Source organism: Cryptomeria japonica, chromosome 2, assembly GCF_030272615.1.
Source record: "Cryptomeria japonica chromosome 2, Sugi_1.0, whole genome shotgun sequence".
NCBI lineage: Eukaryota > Viridiplantae > Streptophyta > Pinopsida > Cupressales > Cupressaceae > Cryptomeria > Cryptomeria japonica.
In genome coordinates, this window is record NC_081406.1 from 488519023 (window position 1) to 488536661 (window position 17639).

Sequence of the window (17639 nt, forward strand, 5' to 3'; positions counted from 1 at the left end):
TTTACAAACTCCTCTTCAAAAAATGATATCTTTTTACTAGGTTCTTGAGAAAATTTGTCTAAAAAATATTAAAAAGTACTGTCAAATTATGTAAAAAATCTTTGTCAATACGGATTTCAATGATAGTGTGGTAAATTGATGCAATCTGTCATTTTTTTTACAATAACGGTTATTTAGGAATGAGCCCCCGTTTTAGAAATGGGGGCCTGTTATTTAAATAACGGGGGCTCGTTAGTAAATCCAACGGTCAAAAAATGGAACGGGCCCTCGTTTTCAAAATGGGGCCCCGTTATGTGGAAGTTGATTCCACAACCCGCCACTTGGCTCGGGATTGGGCCCGGGATAGGCTTGGGATGGCCACACCTAAGACATGGACTTGCAAATTCAAATCTCCATGAATGAAAGCACAAATACGAACTTTTGAAATAGTTTACGTGCCTCTAATTATAAATTTTTATACGAAATTAAAACCCATTTCAGATTATACTGTCTAGATTCTAAATATGTAAATTTATTTAAATATTGATTATTTTAACTATTTCTCATTTAATTTATACTAAATCGGGTCCAGAAACTTGAAATATTAACTAATTTTGTTAATTTAATAACTTTTTTATTTTAATGAATTTTGAAAAAAAATTTATGTCATCAATCTACACAAAATTCTTTTCTATTTAATTTAAAAAAAAAGAAGTTTACGTCAAATTATGTGGGGCATACACTTCAAATTTTTAAAAAGATAATTAGGGTCATTAAAAAATTAATTAAAAAAAAAAAATTAGAAAAAAAAATATAAAAATATGCTCATCAATCTTCAATGTGTTACAAACCATTTCCCAAAACGGTTTGAGAAAATAATGTTAATTGTGTCAAAAAGTGTGGGTCGTACACATGCATGGTATGGTCCTGAAACAAGTATTTTTAAAACATAGTTTTTAGAACTCCATTCAAAATGTTATTTTTTATTATGTGGGTATTAAAATAAATTACATATTTGGAAAGTAAACTCAAAGGGCTATCTTTTATATTACTAACTTTTTCCAAGATTCAATCTCTAAGTGTTTCAAAATTTAAGCTCAAATGAGACAAAATCTGAAAATTAGGGAAATCACTTCCTCTTTTTGGCCAAAAAGTGGACTCAACTTCTTGCACTGACCCAAGGTCTAAACCTAACAGCTTGAGGTAAAGATCTTGCATATCATGATGAAGAAGGAAGGTCCAAAGTTTAATAGAGAGAACTACAGGATATGGAGTGACATAATGAAAATTTATATCAAGAGTTTGGGTAGCCAATATTGGGAACATGTCGATACTAAGTATGTTTCACCTACTAGGATGTTGACTGATGATCAGAAGAAAGAGAAACAAGTAAATCATCAAGCATTGGAGGCTATTATCAGTTCTTTGTCTAATGCTGAGTATGTAGATGTTCACGGTCTTGAAACTGCATATGAGGTATGGAAAAAACTTGAAGAGATTTATAGTGGTGATGAACATGTTAAGATTGATAAAGAAGAGAGTCTAAGAGGAAAGTTTGATGACATGCAGATGGCTGATGGTGAGAATATCCAGCAGTATGGTCAAAGGATAAAAGAGATAGTCGGTGAAATTAAGAGTGAAAGAGGTAAAGTGGAAGATTCCACAGTGATCAGTAAGGTACTAAGAACCCTACTACCGGTTTATGCTATCCGAGTTGCAGCTATTCAGGAGCTGAAGTCCATTGACAAAACTAAGGCAACTCTTGACTCCATCATTGGTAAGCTTACTACTTTTGAATTAAATGGTTATGATGGTAGTGTACATAAATCTAAATCTGCATTTAGAGGTTTTGTTTCTAACCCATTTATGAGGAAAAGTAGAGATACCAGTCACAGTTATGAATCCAGATCCAGCAGAGAAGTTGATGATGAAGATAGTTTAGTTGAGCTTGAAGCATTGTTGGCCAAGCTGTTGCCTAGAGGTATAGGTAAATATAGAGGCAAATTACCTTTGAAATGTTTTGCATGCAACAAGATTGGACACATTGCTGCTAACTGTCCTAATGGTGATAATGAGCAGAAACAAGAGAAATTCAAGAAGTACAAGGGTAAAGGCAAAATAGATTGTCTTATTGTTGTTGATGGTGGTATCACTAATGAGGAATCTGATGGTGATGCTAATGAAGACATTGTGTTTGTAGCCATTAAATAAGAGATGTCAGACCATAAGGCATTAGTATCTAGGATGGATAACTCTAATGATTGGATCATTGATAGTGGTTGTTCACATCACATGATCGGTGATCGGAGCAAATTTATTTCTCTGAAAGAATTTGATGGCAGAGTTGTAAGATTTGGTAATGACTCACCCTGCATGGTTAAAGGTAAGGGAACTATTTCTCTTAATGGAAAGAGTAGTGTAGATGATGTCTACTGGGTTGAAGGTCTAAAGCATAATCTTTTAAGTGTGGCACAACTCAATGACAGAGGATACCCATTAGAGTTTAAAAATAGTATGTGAAAAATATATGATAGCAAAGGTGAATTGATTGCAACCGGGAAGCAAACTAAAGGTAACTTGTTTCACCTTAATCCTAAAGTCAACAACTATTTAATTGCAAAGATAGATGATAGTTGGCTTTGGCATAGGAGATTTTGTCATATAAACTTTGATAACATTTTTAAAGTGAGTAAGTCCAAGACAGTGAGAGGTTTGCCTCAGTTAGATAAACCGGTTAATGTTCTATGCAAAGAATGTTAGTTGGGAAAGATGACATCCTCAACTTTCAAGAGAAAATCCTTTTCAGTGGAACATTTGTTAGATTTGGTTCATATGGATCTTTGTGGACCAATAAGAACAAAAAGTATTCAAGGTGATAGATATTTTATGATCTTCACTGATGATTGCTCAAGGATGATGTGGGTCACATTATTGAAGGATAAAACTAAAGCTTTTGGTAATTTCAAGGCATTCAAGGCCTTAGCTGAGAAAGAGAGTGATAAGAAGATAAATTGTCTGAGGACAGATTAGGGTGGTGAATTTACTTCTGAGGAATTCACTAGGTATTGTGAAGAAAATGGTATCAAATGGCAGCTTTTTGCATCAAGGACACCACAATAGAATGGTATCGCAAAGAGAAACAATCGATCAGTTGTTGAAGTTGCTAGGATGATGTTGATACAAGGAGGTGTAGCAAAAAATTTCTAGAGAGATGCTGCCAACACAATTGTCTACACTATGAACCAGATTCTGGTAAAGAGAGGTAAGGACAAGACTCCTTATGAATATTGGTATGGTAGATCACTTGATGTTAGTTATTTTAGAATATTTGGAAGAAAATGTTTTATTAAGAGAGGTGATTATATTAGCAAATTTGAGGCTAAAAGTGATGAAGGTATATTTCTTGGCTATTCCATCAAGGGTAAGGCCTACAAGTGTTTTAACAACTGGATACAAAGAATTGTTGAGAGTGATGATGTTCAAGTGGATGAAAATCCTAAAGTCTTAGAGGAAAATAGTTTAGAGAAAAAGTATGAAGATCCTTGCATTATGTTTCTAGAACCAGAAACTGTAAAATCTGAAACCGACAAAGCAAATATCGATGTACCACTTCAACTGGAACAGATAAATTCAAAAGAAGATGATGATATGAAGAAGCTGAAACTAAAGATAATGATCATGTTATTCCAAGATATGTGAAACTGAATCACAATCCTGAACAAATTATTGGGAATAAGGATGCTAGAGTACTAACCAGAAGAATAATTAGAGAGAATTATTGCATGATCTCCACTATTGAACCAATAACTGCTAAGGAAGCATTTGGTGATGATCATTGGGTTAAAGCTATGGAGGAGGAATTAGATCAAATTGAGAAGAATAACACATGGACCCTCGTACCTCGACCAATAAATAAAAATGTGATAGGTACTAAGTGGGTATTCAGGAATAATTTGAATGAAGATGGTGTTGTAGTTCGTAACAAAGCTAGGTTGGTTTGCAAAGGTTATCCACAAGAGGAAGGAGAAGACTAAGGTGATAGTTTTGCACTAGTATCAAGACTGGAAGGTGTCAAAACTTTACTTGCATTTGCAGCACACAAGAAATTCAAGGTATACCAGATGGATGTTAAGTCTGCATTTTTGAATGGGATACTAGAATAAGAAGTATACATTGAGCAACCAGATGGTTATGCTCTGACTGATGAGAAAGACATGGTGTGCAGATTGCATAAAGCTTTATATGGATTAAAGAAAGAACTGAGAGCATGGTATGAAAGGCTTCACACACATCTGATGAAGATAGGCTTTGTGAGAACCAGTGATGATAGTAATATATATCTGAAATCCAAAGGAGATAAAATACTAGTCAGTGAAGTATTTGTTGATGATATCATATTTGGAGGTAATGATGACATGAGCAACAGTTTTGCAGATGAAATGAAAAATGAGTTTGAAATGTCTTTAGTGGGAGAAATAAAAAATTTCATAGGCTTGCAAATACAACAAATGAAGAATGGCATTTTTATGACATAGTCTAAGTATGTGAAAGAGGTCTTGAAGATATTTGGCATGACTGACTGTAAACCAGTTGGGACACCTATGGTTATAGGTTGTAAGTTGTCTAAGGAAGATGAGTCCAAATCTGTTGATGAGAAGGAATACAAGTTAATGATTGGGAAACTGCACTTTGTTGCTCACATAAGACTGGACATAGCTCATGCAGTTGGCATAGTTGCTAGATTACAGAAGAATCCTAAGGAAACACATCTGATAGCAACCAAGAGAACTTTTAGATACTTGAAAGGTACTGTTGATTATGGGTTATGGTATCCATATGGCATAAATTTTGACTTGAAGGTGTACACAAATGCAGATTGGGCAGGAAATGTTGATGACCAGAAAAGCACAACCCATGGAGCATTTTTTCTTGGAGGAAGACTTGTTTCATGGAGTAGTAAGAAGCAAAGTTGTACTTCACAATCTACTGTTGAAGCTGAGTATGTTGTAGCTTACATGAATTGTACATAGGCTATATGGATGAGGCACATTTTGGAAGGTTTTAAGATGAAGATTTTAGAACCTATAAATTTTTTATGTGATAATACAAGTGCCATAAATTTTTCCAAGAACCCTGTTTTGCATGCACAAACCAAGCATATTGAATTGAAGTATCATTTCTTGAGGGAAAAAGTATAGAGTAAAGATGTGATCTTGGAGCATGTTTCTACCAAGGAGCAGCTTGCAGATATTTTTACTAAACCTTTGCCTAAGACTACTTTTGAGTATCTTAGAAGTCAGTTATGGGTTGTCCCTCTTCATGAAGTCAGTTAAAGTATGATGTAGATTACATCAGTCCTGGAGCTACTTGCAGAATTTTATAGAAGGATTGGTGTAGAAGTGGATTTATTCCACAAGGGGAGCATCAAGTTGCATATTGTTGATGATGCATAGTAAAATTTGACATTACATGTTTTACTTTCAATTTGGCATTGTTGTCAAAGGGGAGAAGAATTATGTGATTATGGGAAGGAGAACCAATGACAAGCTAAAGACATAGAGAGCATGGTGAATACTTGGTAATGTAAACCAAGATTCCTATTCACAATCACACAACAATCAATGGTATTGATATTTGTATTGTCATCAATGCCAAAGGGGGATATTGTTGGCATTTGCATGAAGATTGCATTAATGATATGTTATGTTGTCAATTAACTAGTAATGATATTGTTGATATTGTTGTAATATTGTTACTATAACCGGTAGGAAGAATTTGTGGAGTGAACCGGTAACCGGTGTAAACCTTATCTATTGATGTAACCGGTAAACCCTACATGTTTTTGATAAACCCTAACTGATTAAGTTTGGTGAATTGGTTATATTGGTTTATGATCTGATGATGAGCGGTAATGATTATGACATGTATGATTATTGTATGAAGACAATTACAAGAGATTTTGGTGAGTTGTTGTAACGGTTTTTGTCTAGGGAATGAGAAAATGTATTGCATCTGATGCAAAGCGCATGATGAGTTACTAAGTTCAATGAAGCAGTGATCAAGGAGCGATCAAGGTTTTCTTGATTGATGTGCATAGATTGCTATGTAATCCAACGATCATACTTGAATTGATTTGTTTGTAATCTCTATGAGAATTAGGTTTTTGTTGTGTTACCGACCTGATTGATTTGTTTATAAGGTCAATGAAGTTGTTTATTTTAATGAGTTTGCAAAGAGTTGACACAAATCAGTTGAGTGTGTGGTTGTCGAACCAGATGATGTATCTGTAGTTTGAGTAAAGGCAGATAGGAGCATGAAATGGATCTGATCAAGAAAGTATAGTGCTATTCAGACAAATCAACAGATTCCTATTGTTTTCTAACAATTACAACAAAATTGAAATCCCCTAACCGGGTAAGCTCTAACAAGCTTGGTGTTATTCAAATCCTCTAACAAGGCAATCCATTAGATTGGATTTTCAAATCCTCTATCGAGGTTACTCCTTACATGGTATTTCTTCTAACAAGGAATTTGTAATCAATCCCTTAACCGAGTGATTCCTAACAGGATTAGTTCTTAAAAGGACTTTTTGTAAAGCTTTAATAGGCTAGGCTCCTAACAGGGCGATCTTCAGAAGAGTTCAGATAGTTATCTTGTGAGTCTCATCTCACCGTGGTTTTTACCTATTTTGGTTTCCATGTCAAAAATATTTGTGTCAAGTGGTGAATGTTTTTGTGGTTATGTTTTCATGGTTGATTTACTTAACTACTTAACTATTTTGATAAGTCATGATAACTAGAAGCATTGATAAATGAAGAAGTTATTTATTGTTAATTTGTTGTAACAGTTAACTTATTTATCCTATGAGTTTTTATCTTGATAGAGGTATTACATTGTTAGTTCTAAGTTTACTTTGAGAGATTGATTTTTGAGATTGGTGAAGTTTGTATCAGTTTTTCTATCTACTAATTCACCCCCCTCTCAGTAGTTGATGGGATTCTTATTCTTTCATCATACCATCATTAATGAGGGTGATTTAGGCTTCAAAGGCCTCCTAAACCAATCTCATGTTGAATATCCTCAAATTAAATGCCCCTACCATATATTGTAGAGAAGTAGATTCCACCTCAAGGATGTCACAAACACTAGTAGTATTTAGACTTAGGGTTTGAACCTCTAAAAATAAATCCCCTATGGTAGGTTTCAAAATAGGGGAGACAATGCATTTATTATTCCTAACTCTACTCTTCTTTGAAGTAGTAGCACATCCTTCTCTAGCATCATCTGCTTGCATATGACTTCCCTTTTTGTTTCCTTCACCTCTTTTCCTTATGATATGTCTTGATCCCATTTTATGGTCGCCCTTCATTGACATACCCCAAGTCCTCACACCAATGCCTGCTAAGAAAATGAAGTCACTTCCCGAGTCTAAAATAATGTGTAGGATCCATCCATGAACTGACCAACTAGAAATGAGAACCCCTGGGACTAATTGAGGTATGCCTTGACTTTATAGACCTAACATTTTTATGCCATTATAATTACAAGGTTTTAAATGGTTTTTTTTTTCAATCTCAAATAATTATAGATTAACATAATAAGCCCCTAGTAGAGGAGATTCATAAGGAGATTCTTCATGCACTTATTCACATAATGCTATAGTGTTATAAAAGATAAGAAGGAAATGACACCAAATTCCTCTGTCCAGAGTGTTTTAATAGAATATGTGTGCGGTGAAAAATGATGATGATAAACTATTGCAAAACCACAAAGATCCAACCACAACAAACTCTAGTTCCACAATAAAGCATTCACCATACAACAATGAAGAGACCTAAGAACATGCAAATCAACAAATGAAATAATGATACCATTCACAAGCCAAGTAGGGTTTGATCTCCATTGTCTCCTATCTCCATTGATCTTGTTTGATATATTTGCTCTCAGATTTTGTATGTGTACACAAGATCTCAACAAAGAATAGATTGTGGTTATGAAGTTGCTTGATCGCTTGAAGGCTAGATAGATGCATTAGTTAGGGTTATGAAAGGATGAAGGAATCCTCTTATATAGAAGACACCTTAGAAAATGGAGGGATAGGATTAAGAGGTGAAAAAATATAAATGGTCGGCAAAGATTAAATGGTAGGTAGGGAAAATAATAAAATATGAAGGGGGTAGGTAGCATAATTAAAAGATAAATGGCATGTGTCATGGAGAGAAAAAGCTAATGAATTAATTTTTTTTTTTGATCGATAACATATAATAATATATTTCTTTGAAAGAGAAGTATTACAATCGAGGGGCAAAAAGACAATCTACAAATCCAAGGGGTCACACCCCTACTACAAAAAACCCAAGCATCTACCTACTAAGACCCATAGTCACAAAAAAGGGTGACTTGCGAATACAAATAGGACCACACCACTAACCCCAGCTAGCCCAGCCTAAATACGAAACCATCCCAGAGCTTCCTCTCTTGAGAAATTGGGAATACCCCTGCTGGAACCAGCCACCTGCTGCTCACTCCCACCACCTGGCACCGTTCTAGGCCTTCCTCCACACAACAATCCATGCTCCACCACCTTCTTTGGTTTCTTTGGGAGTTGATGCCGAACCAGAGGCCTCCCATTCTCATCCAGGGGGGCCTCAGATTGAATGGGAGTCACCTTCCCGCGGATGTTGAAATACTCAATCAGCCCCAACTAGCGAACATAGTTCACAATCTCCACCCAGCCATTTCTTGCATCCTCCACTTGTGCAACAACTGGCTGAGAAGCAGGCCAAACTACAAAAGGCTGCAACTCCCCAACATCCACCCCAATCCTCCTGCTTGGGCCCTCCACCATCCTCAGCCCCACACCAATGTCAGAACGGGCCACCACATCCTGCAAGGCTCCTGATCATTTGGGTCATAAAACCAGTGAAGCGATCCACTGCACTTCCTCCTTCGACTTCCCCACCTGCAAGGCCAAAGTAGTAAATAGAGACCAGATGTCAAGATTTGTTTTGGGTCGCCAGTCCTAAGAAAGAAATTCCTCTCCCAATAGGAGTCGAATTGCCCTCCAGAAGACATCTCCATCCAGTCTGAAAACGTTTGAAAGCCTGATGCTCGAAATCGGCCCTCGAAAAGTAGGCAATTGTCCGTCTGACTCCAGTGAAAAATTCACCTCCATTCTATCTCTTCGCTACACAAAAAACAACCCTGAGCACTCCGTCAAAAACCAAGCTTTCCCACAAAATGCCAGGAATCAACACACAAGGGACTTAAAGGCCGCCTCCATCTCTTGTCATGAAAGCTTCACACGCTTCACATTAATCCCAACATCATCGCCAGGCACTCCCTCTACACACCTCCATCATCAACCAACACTTTGAGGCCACTTGCAACAAGATTGAAGCACACACACCATGAGGGACTTAAATTCCCATAGTGCTAAGGTTGCGAGTGGTCACAACAATTCGAACTTGGGTTCGCTTCTCCAAAGCCATCAACTCAAGTCTTACTCAAGAAGACTACAATCTCTAAAGTCCTCAAACATGCTAAATTTTTTTCCAAGGAACCATTTTCTCCCACATTAGAAAGTTTGTCAGCTTCCAAATTACCCTCCCTCAGGACATGGGTAATTTTAAAATCTTCAAAATTGTTCAGCAACAATTGTATCCTACGCACCTGCTTATCTAGAAACCATGCTTCCAATTGCCCTTTCACAATCCCATTCACCACTACTTGAGAATCACCTTCTAAATGAAGTTTCTTGACTCCCAACTTCCCAGCCATAAGTATAGCTTCCACCACAGCTTGACATTCGGCAACATTGTTTGAACCATCCACCAATCGCTTGGCCGCAATGGCCAGAATGTTACCATGATCATCTTGAGCAATCACCCCAGCACCCGAGGGCCCTGGATTTCCCCTCGATGCTCTGTCAAAATTAATCTTAATCCACCCCTTCTCAGGTGGAGTCCACTTTGGGGTTAGATTACCCTTACTCTAAAGATTAGCCCTCAGTAGCCCATTAACGAGCCTGAATTTGACAAGAGGCCAATTCAACAAAAAATTAGCATCAGCTTGTGAGAAAGGAGTCTTGGCTAGATTCACATTAGAGGCAGCATTCGTAACCAATTCTGAGATGGCCCTCTCCAGTCTAGTCAAAAACTACTCACAATTTTCCGCTCTACCATCAAACACTCTCCGGTTTCGCTCCTTCCAGAGTTCCCATAACACGGTAGAGGGCAAGATCTTCCAAATAGCAGCAAAGATGTAATTTTTACCCAAACTCGGCCAAGATTCCAGCCATTCACACAATTTCCCAACCATGGGGCCCATCCAATTCAATCTCTGCAACTCAAAAAGCCATGCCATCTGAGCAAATTCACAATTTAGCAAAAGATGATCCACATCCTCCTCAGCCTTTTCACATAGAATACAACGAAAAGGACCTGCAAACCTCATTTTCTTCAAGCGATCTCCAGAAAGAATCCGCTTATTGCCAGCCAGCCACACAAAGGTTCCATATTTTAGAAGGCACACATTGTTCCAACAAATCTTAGATTCCCATTCCTTTGTCTTGGCATCTCTTTCCAAAAGAGTGATTCCTACTTTCACCGAGTAACAACCATTCTTTGACCCACACCAAATAATTTCATCCTCCTTTGAGAATGAAACCTCACGGTTACCCATGATCTTGTGCAGATACCTTTCCTCCGCTTCCCCCAAATTTAAATCCCTAGGGTCTTTCCAGCTCCTTCTCTGCCTCAGCAAGGGCGTATCATTCATCAAAAAATCGTACACCTTAGAGCCCCAAACCTGTCCAGTCTTTAAAATTGTCTGTTGAAGAGCCTGGGATTCTAAAGATGGATGTCCATCCCAGGAGTCCTACCAAAAGTTCGCCTTATGCCCATCACCAATACGCCAAGAAATGTGATTTGTTATCAGGCTTCTACAACTCACCAAAAAATTCCACAAAGCTGACCCTCTTGGGGGATCTCTCACTGTTAGGATCCTTTCCTTTTCCCTGCTATCCAAATACTTAGCTTGTAAAATTTTGACCCATCTCTGTTCCGGTTTACTATACATTTGCCAAACCAACTTCGCCCCCATGGCCTCATTGATAATCTTCCAATCACAAAGTCCCGCCCCTCCCCCACCTTTGGGTTTGCAAACTCTATCCCAAGCCATGAGAGGAACTTTATCCTGATCCTGACTACCATTCCACAAAAACTTTCTCATTTTCTATTGCATATTCTTGATGATAGAGGCTGGTAGTTTGAAGCAAGCCATTGGGATAATAGGCATAGCCGAAACAACTATCTTCAGCATTAGGATGCACCCAGCCAAAGAAAGCCACTTACTCTTCTAGCCCTCCATCTTAGCTTTACACCCATCAAGCAACCCTTTCCACATTTCTGACTTTCCTCCTCCAGCAAAGAGCGGCATGCGAAGGAACTTACCAAGGAGTTGACCAATCTTTATCCTGAACACTCTAGCAATAGCTCTCTGTGACCAACCTTCCGTATGAAAGAAAAAAACCTCTGATTTGAGCCAGTTTATCTCCTGACCAGTCGTCCCCGTGAATCTATCCAAGACTTTCTTCATGACTGAGGCCTCGCACATAGAAGCAACACCAAATAGACAGGTGTCATCCGCAAACTGAGAATGAGTTGTGGGGACAACCCCTTGAGCAATCTCAATACCCTTCCACAACCCTTGATCTCTCTTACCAGCAATCGATCGTCCAAGAACTTCAGCCATCAAAATGAAGAGAAAGGGGGATATTGGGTCCCCTTGCCAAATACCCCTAGACGTTGAAAAGAAGCCATGAGGGCTGCCATTAACTAAAATCGAAGCTGAGAACTGCATAATCATACTAGAAATCCATTTAATCTAGGACTTACAAAAACCAAATCTTTCCAACACAGCCACAAGAAAAGACCTATCCACCCTATCATAGGCTTTCCAGATATCAAGCTTTAAAACCATTCTCCTCTGTCCACCCTTCATTGCCATATGAATAGCTTCATGGGCCACAATCACCCAATCCACAATATTCCTTCCAGGGGTAAAACCACTTTGCTCACAGGAGATCAACTTATCAAGAATTTAACCAAAACTATTGCTAGAGCTGAAAATATGAGAGTTTCCTTCAACCCCAGATTTGAGCAAATTGAGAAAGACCTGATTGAGAGGAAAGCAAATGCCAATGCTATTGATCAAACAATGGCAGAAACTATCAATAAAGTCAGAAAAATTGAGGAATGGCTTAAAATTATCGCAGAGAAAAGCTTAAACATTCTGAAGGCCTCTGCTGGCAAAACCAAAACCCTCATAAGCAATTTGGAGGAGGAGAAGGATACCCTGGAAATTGACCTTGACACTGAAGGAACAGGAGATTTTCAAGGACCCAGAACAAGAACCAGTGGAAAAAAGAAGGAGAATAAGCCAAATAAGGACTTGGATGAACTTAAAGCAGCTCTAGCCAATTACGACCAACTAAAGATTAAGGCGGAGGACCTCCTGAAGGCTTTATAATTGTGCAGTGTTTTCTCTGGTTTCTTTGTTTTGTTGTTTTTTTCCATTGCTATCCTTTCTGTTTACTAGCTTTATTGCCAGTCATTGTGTTAGTTGTTCTTTCTTGGTCTGGATTCTCTTTGATGATCCTATTTAATCTCCTTTGTTAAAGGTTTTGGGTCCTTAAAACCTATTTTTCCTATTAATCAGAACTTATCAAGAATTAACTTAAGCCTATTGGCAGCAACTTTTGAAATGATTTTTTAGATGGTATTGCACAATGAAATAGGATGAAACTCCTCCATCCCAGCCGGCTTGGCCTTTTTAGGAATGAGCACCACCATCGTACAGTTGAATTCCTTCAAAACAAAGCCTCTGGATCTAGACTCTTCAACCATAGCAAGCAACTCCTCTCCAAGCACCTCCCAGAAGGATTGGAAAAAGAATGCTTGAAACCCATCTAGGCCTGGTGCCTTCTCCCCACCCAACCCAAACACCACGACTTTAACTTCCTTTAGAGAAACAGGCTCCTCTAGCATGGAGTTGTCCTCCCTTGAAACTAAAGAAGGGATTAGCTCCAAAATCTCCACTTGAACCCCCAACTAGGCTATCCCATTCTTCTTCCACAAATTTTCAAAGAAACTCACAGCCTCTTTACCTATACTATCTGGGTCTTCAATAATTGAACTATCCTCAAGCCTCAAAGAAAGAATTCTGTTAAGACTTCGCCTTGCTTTCACCGAACTATGAAATAATTTTGTATTTATGTCACCCTCTCTCAACCAATTAACCCACGACTTCTGTTTCCAATAGATCTCCTCTGATTGCAAAAATTCTCCATACCTACTAAGAAGGTCTTTCTCCGTTAGGGAATCCACTTCATCCATACCATCTGCCATGACTTTAGCATTCAAGGCCCCCAGTTCACTTTCGAGTCTTCTCTTCTCATCAAAAATATTACCAAACACCTCCCTATTCCAAGATTTTAATTTCTGGTTCACATAGCTAAGCTTTTTGAAAAATTGATAGGCCAGGAACCCTTCCACCACCCCACTACCAGCTCTTAAAAACTCGGTTCCCTAAACCACATCTTTTCCATCTTGAAGGGACATCGAATTGGGACAATATCATTTTGCACAACCAAGGAGACCAGAAAATGGTCTGACCTTGAGATGGCAAGTACCTTAGCCTCAAAAACAATAGAGGCAACACTCCAATCTCTTGCAAGGAAGAATCTATCCAATTTCTCAGCAATATTGGAAATACCTCTGTGCCTATTAGTCCAAGTGAAATCCCCTCCTTTAGCAACCACTTCTAGAAAAACATTGTCATTAACAAAGGATTGGAAATCCAGATGTGAACGACTCAATCTCCTCACCCCTCCATGCTTCTCAGAAGAAGAGAGGGTGGCATTGAAATCTCTAGCCATGATGGCTAAAAGGGGCCTCACTTCCTCAAGGCTCCTGGAGACATCCTCCCATAATTTACACTTCTCTATAACCAGAGTCGGCCCATAGACATTAACAAGAAAGCAAGAGAAATTCATAGTCTTCGAGATCACCTTAACCATTTGCCAATACTTAGAGCTTGACACAACTTCCACATGAACAGCCAAAGGATTCCACAAAATGCCCAAATCACCTGACGCCCCATCTGAATCCACAAAGTGACCCGACCATTTCTGCCTAACCTTGAAAATGCAAGCAACAACATCACGACCCATCTTAGTTTCCTGAATACAAATTACTTCTGGCTTGGCCTAATCAAAACCTCTTTTGACCAGACGATGCTTGTTAGGGGCATTACAGCCCCTAACATTCCAGGTTAGGAACTTCATTGCTGCCCAGGAGAGAATAAGTCTCTTCTGGATCTTAGAAGCCTTGTCTGGCCCTTCATGTTGCCTACTTCCTCAAGCAATCTATGCCTATTCTTTCTACCTCTCAAATTTCCTTTAGACTTAGGGGGATTTAAATTAGACTATTTGATAGTCCTCACTTCTATCTCCCCTACTTTTGCTGACAGTCCCAGAGAATCATCACTTAAACCTTCCTCCTCCTTAGACTCCAACTCTCTTGTTACTCCATTACCCTTGCTCGGGGACATGTGAATGTCCTTGTATCTAATTATATTCCCTTCTACATTCACACTAGGGTCCTCAACCACTACCAGTGACTTAGCACTTCACCCTTCTCCTGATACTTCAACCCATCCTCTGAGGTGTTGTAGAATCTATGCTGAGATGGATACCCTCCTCCTATTTTGCTTTCCTTTTCAATAGGCCCAACACCTATCTCCAGCCGCTTCCCTTCAATTCGAGAATCACCATCCCAGCCACTGCCCTTACACACTTGATCCTCTTTCTCTTCTCCCAAACTAAGTCCTTGCCTGTGAGAGAACTCAACAACCTGTTCAGGCAATCCACCTGACACTAGCACAGTGGACTTATCTCCATCCAACACAAAGGCCTGATGCAACTTCTCTTGACCTGGGATGGAGTTAGAAAGTTCTTCCACCCCTACTTGCATATCTGAGCAAAGGTGAATGACCTCATCACTTGCGGCCTCCGATACAAAACTCGGATTGATATTTCCCAAGCTCTAATCTGCAATTGCACCAACTAATAGCTTCTCCTCCAAAGCATGATCTGGCTTTCCTTTACCCTTTTGGCCCGACAAACAGTCTCAATCCTAATGGCCCCATTCTTTACAAATCTTTCATTTGACTATGATTTCTTTGATTTCTATATCTTGTCTCCATACTCCCTCTGGAGACCTCATTTCAACAACCTTTGGTATCCCAAGATGCGACTTCCACATAACACAGATCCATGCATACATGCATGAACTGAGCTTATCAACCGCTTCATTTGACTTGATAAATCTCCCTATTTTCTCCCCTACACTCTTAAAGATTTCCTCCTTCCAATACTCATGAGGGAGATTGTACAGTCTTATGCACACAAGAATTTCCTCAATAGTAGGTTGTCTTGGGTCGAAATTAGGGGTCCAATCCCTTATATAAAAACCAACTCCCGACATAAAAAACAGCCCCGACTCCATCAGAGTAGTCTTCTCCTCAGCCGAACCAGCAATGATAAGAAAAAAACCATTAGTAAGAGTTTTTATCTAAAGTGGTTACCCCATTCTTCATTGACCCAGTTTCTCACTCTGGGAAAAGCAGGCCATTCGCCTCCCCATTTCATGAAGAAGGCTCTTTCGCACAGAAAAAGTACCGATTCCTTCCAGGCCTCCGATTCAATGTAGATACTTACCAACTTGTTTGCCGTCGTTGTTGGTATCCCACCCAGAGAGGGGTCTTTAAGGGGGCGCTGAAGTTTCTTCTTAATCCTTTCCTCCGACTGCTATTTGGTCCATTTCGGGAAGTTTAGATACCTTGAATGGCCCCATTTGGCTTTATCATGCTCAAAAGGAAATCGGTTGGTCCCCCTACTGCGAGCCTCCCTCCGACTCCTTCCCGACTCTTGCCATTGCCACTGGTTTGAACGTGGAGGACACCATGGCCGCCGATACATCCTCTGTGCAAAGTCCTGATCCCATCCTTGCAATCAAGCCGCACCTCCGCCTAGAAACCCTAGCGTCCTCCTTCGCTCCTCCATGAGAATAAGATTTTAAAATATTGCAAACTTTCACTAAGGAGAAAGTTAATGAATTAATTAATTTAATAAATAAATATCTATTTAATTAATAGAGGAAGCAGGACCAATTAAATAAATAAAATATTTATATAATTTAGGGAAAAGATAATTTAAATAAATAAAAATATTTATTTAAATAGTGAAAAGGCTATTAAAGACTTATTGAATTAATTAAATAAATAAAAATCTATTTAATTAATTGAAGGCTAATGATAAAATAATTAAATAAATAAAATATGTATTTAATTATGACAAGACAATTTTAGGTGTCTACATTTTGCCCCTCTTTGAGACAATGCAACTTGTCGCGTTGGCTCAAAGAAGATAAGATAAACTAATACAAAGTTGCCCCAAGACGAGAATGATATGCCCCCTCAAGAGATTGAATGAAAAATTTGAAAAAAAGATCACATACAAAATCTCAATAATAAAGAAAGGCTAAAAAGGCGAAAAAAAGGGATGACTAAGGTTACGCAGGTGAAAAACTGACTCAAGAGGGATCAATGGGCAATGGGAGACTGACACAATGAACTAGGGTTACACAACCTATATATACAAGCCATGGGGAAAAAGTGTCCTCATTTGCATTCACAACACTCAGGAGATCAGAGCAAAGTAGAGCACTTGGAGAGAACAGTTAGCAGTCTAGGAGAGATGGTAGAGAGGATTCATCGTTTCGATCACTTTTGACAGTTCGATTGGGAAAAGAACATGGGTGAGTTGACAAGTACATCAAACTTTCTTAGTACTTTTGCATTTATTGCTCTTTATAAGTAGATTAACAGAAACACAAAAGCAATGAAAAGCTGTTTGAATGAGTCTATGTAGGTTTAGGGTGCATCTGCGATGCACAGGCGTGTGTATGTGAAATATGCACGCGTATATGATTATAACCACGTCTATGATTGATATGCTCGCGTTTATGCCAAATAGTTGCGTCTAGGTCAGAATTCCACGTTTATGTCACAGGGGCGCATTTGTGTCGAACAACACCATGTCTGTACTAAGAAAACATGTCTATGTAGTAAAGGCATGTATGAGTTGAATAAAACCATGTCTATGTTGGCAAAACACGTTTCTCTTAGAAGGCCAAAATTGACAGTTCTATGATGAACATACGTTGTCAATTGGATAAGTTGCTGAGAGGGCTCACTCAAATAGGTGCCTTAGGAAAGACAAACTAAAAGCTAGGATAGAATCGACAACAATGTGATAGACATGCATCACCAATTGGATAAGCTACTGAGAGGATTCACTCAACAGGTGCCCTAGAACAGGTAGGTTTGCTAATCTGAATATAGGATGAGTTGTCGAATTGATAAAATCCCGTGAGTGCTCTAGCAAGATAGGATCAAGTGCAATGTGATAAACATATACACTAGGATGCGACTCCATGTGATAAACATAAGCACTAAGATAGAGCCTAATGAGAAGCACCATGTGATAGACATAGGTACCATTAGGCTAGGATAGGATACGATAAGCAACACTATGT

At 38.7% G+C, this 17639-nt stretch overlaps 1 protein-coding gene across 1 annotated transcript; it reads right to left on the minus strand.

The window, feature by feature from the left end:
• Positions 1 to 12752: 12752 nt before the first annotated feature.
• LOC131863796 (uncharacterized) lies at positions 12753 to 14212 on the minus strand. The gene is made up of 3 exons (XM_059215139.1): positions 13656 to 14212; positions 13148 to 13461; positions 12753 to 13048 (listed from the first exon to the last, which is right to left on the minus strand). Exons 1-3 carry the CDS (start codon positions 14210 to 14212, stop codon positions 12753 to 12755), a joined length of 1167 nt encoding a protein of 388 aa, XP_059071122.1.
• Between the last annotated feature and the right edge of the window lie 3427 nt (positions 14213 to 17639).

What these genes read in the sequence shown, in the direction of transcription:
- LOC131863796 (XM_059215139.1), bottom strand. Translation starts at nt 14,212, where the DNA reads ATGGGTCGTGATGTTGTTGCTTGCATTTTCAAGGTTAGGCAGAAATGG. An exon ending in AAGGTACTTGCCATCTCAAG is followed by an intron (nt 13,462 to 13,655) that starts GTCAGACCATTT and finishes ATCTTGGAATAG; the next exon opens with GGAGGTGTTTGGTAATATTT. An exon ending in TGAAGACCCAGATAGTATAG is followed by an intron (nt 13,049 to 13,147) that starts GTAAAGAGGCTG and finishes TCCCTTCTTTAG; the next exon opens with TTTCAAGGGAGGACAACTCC.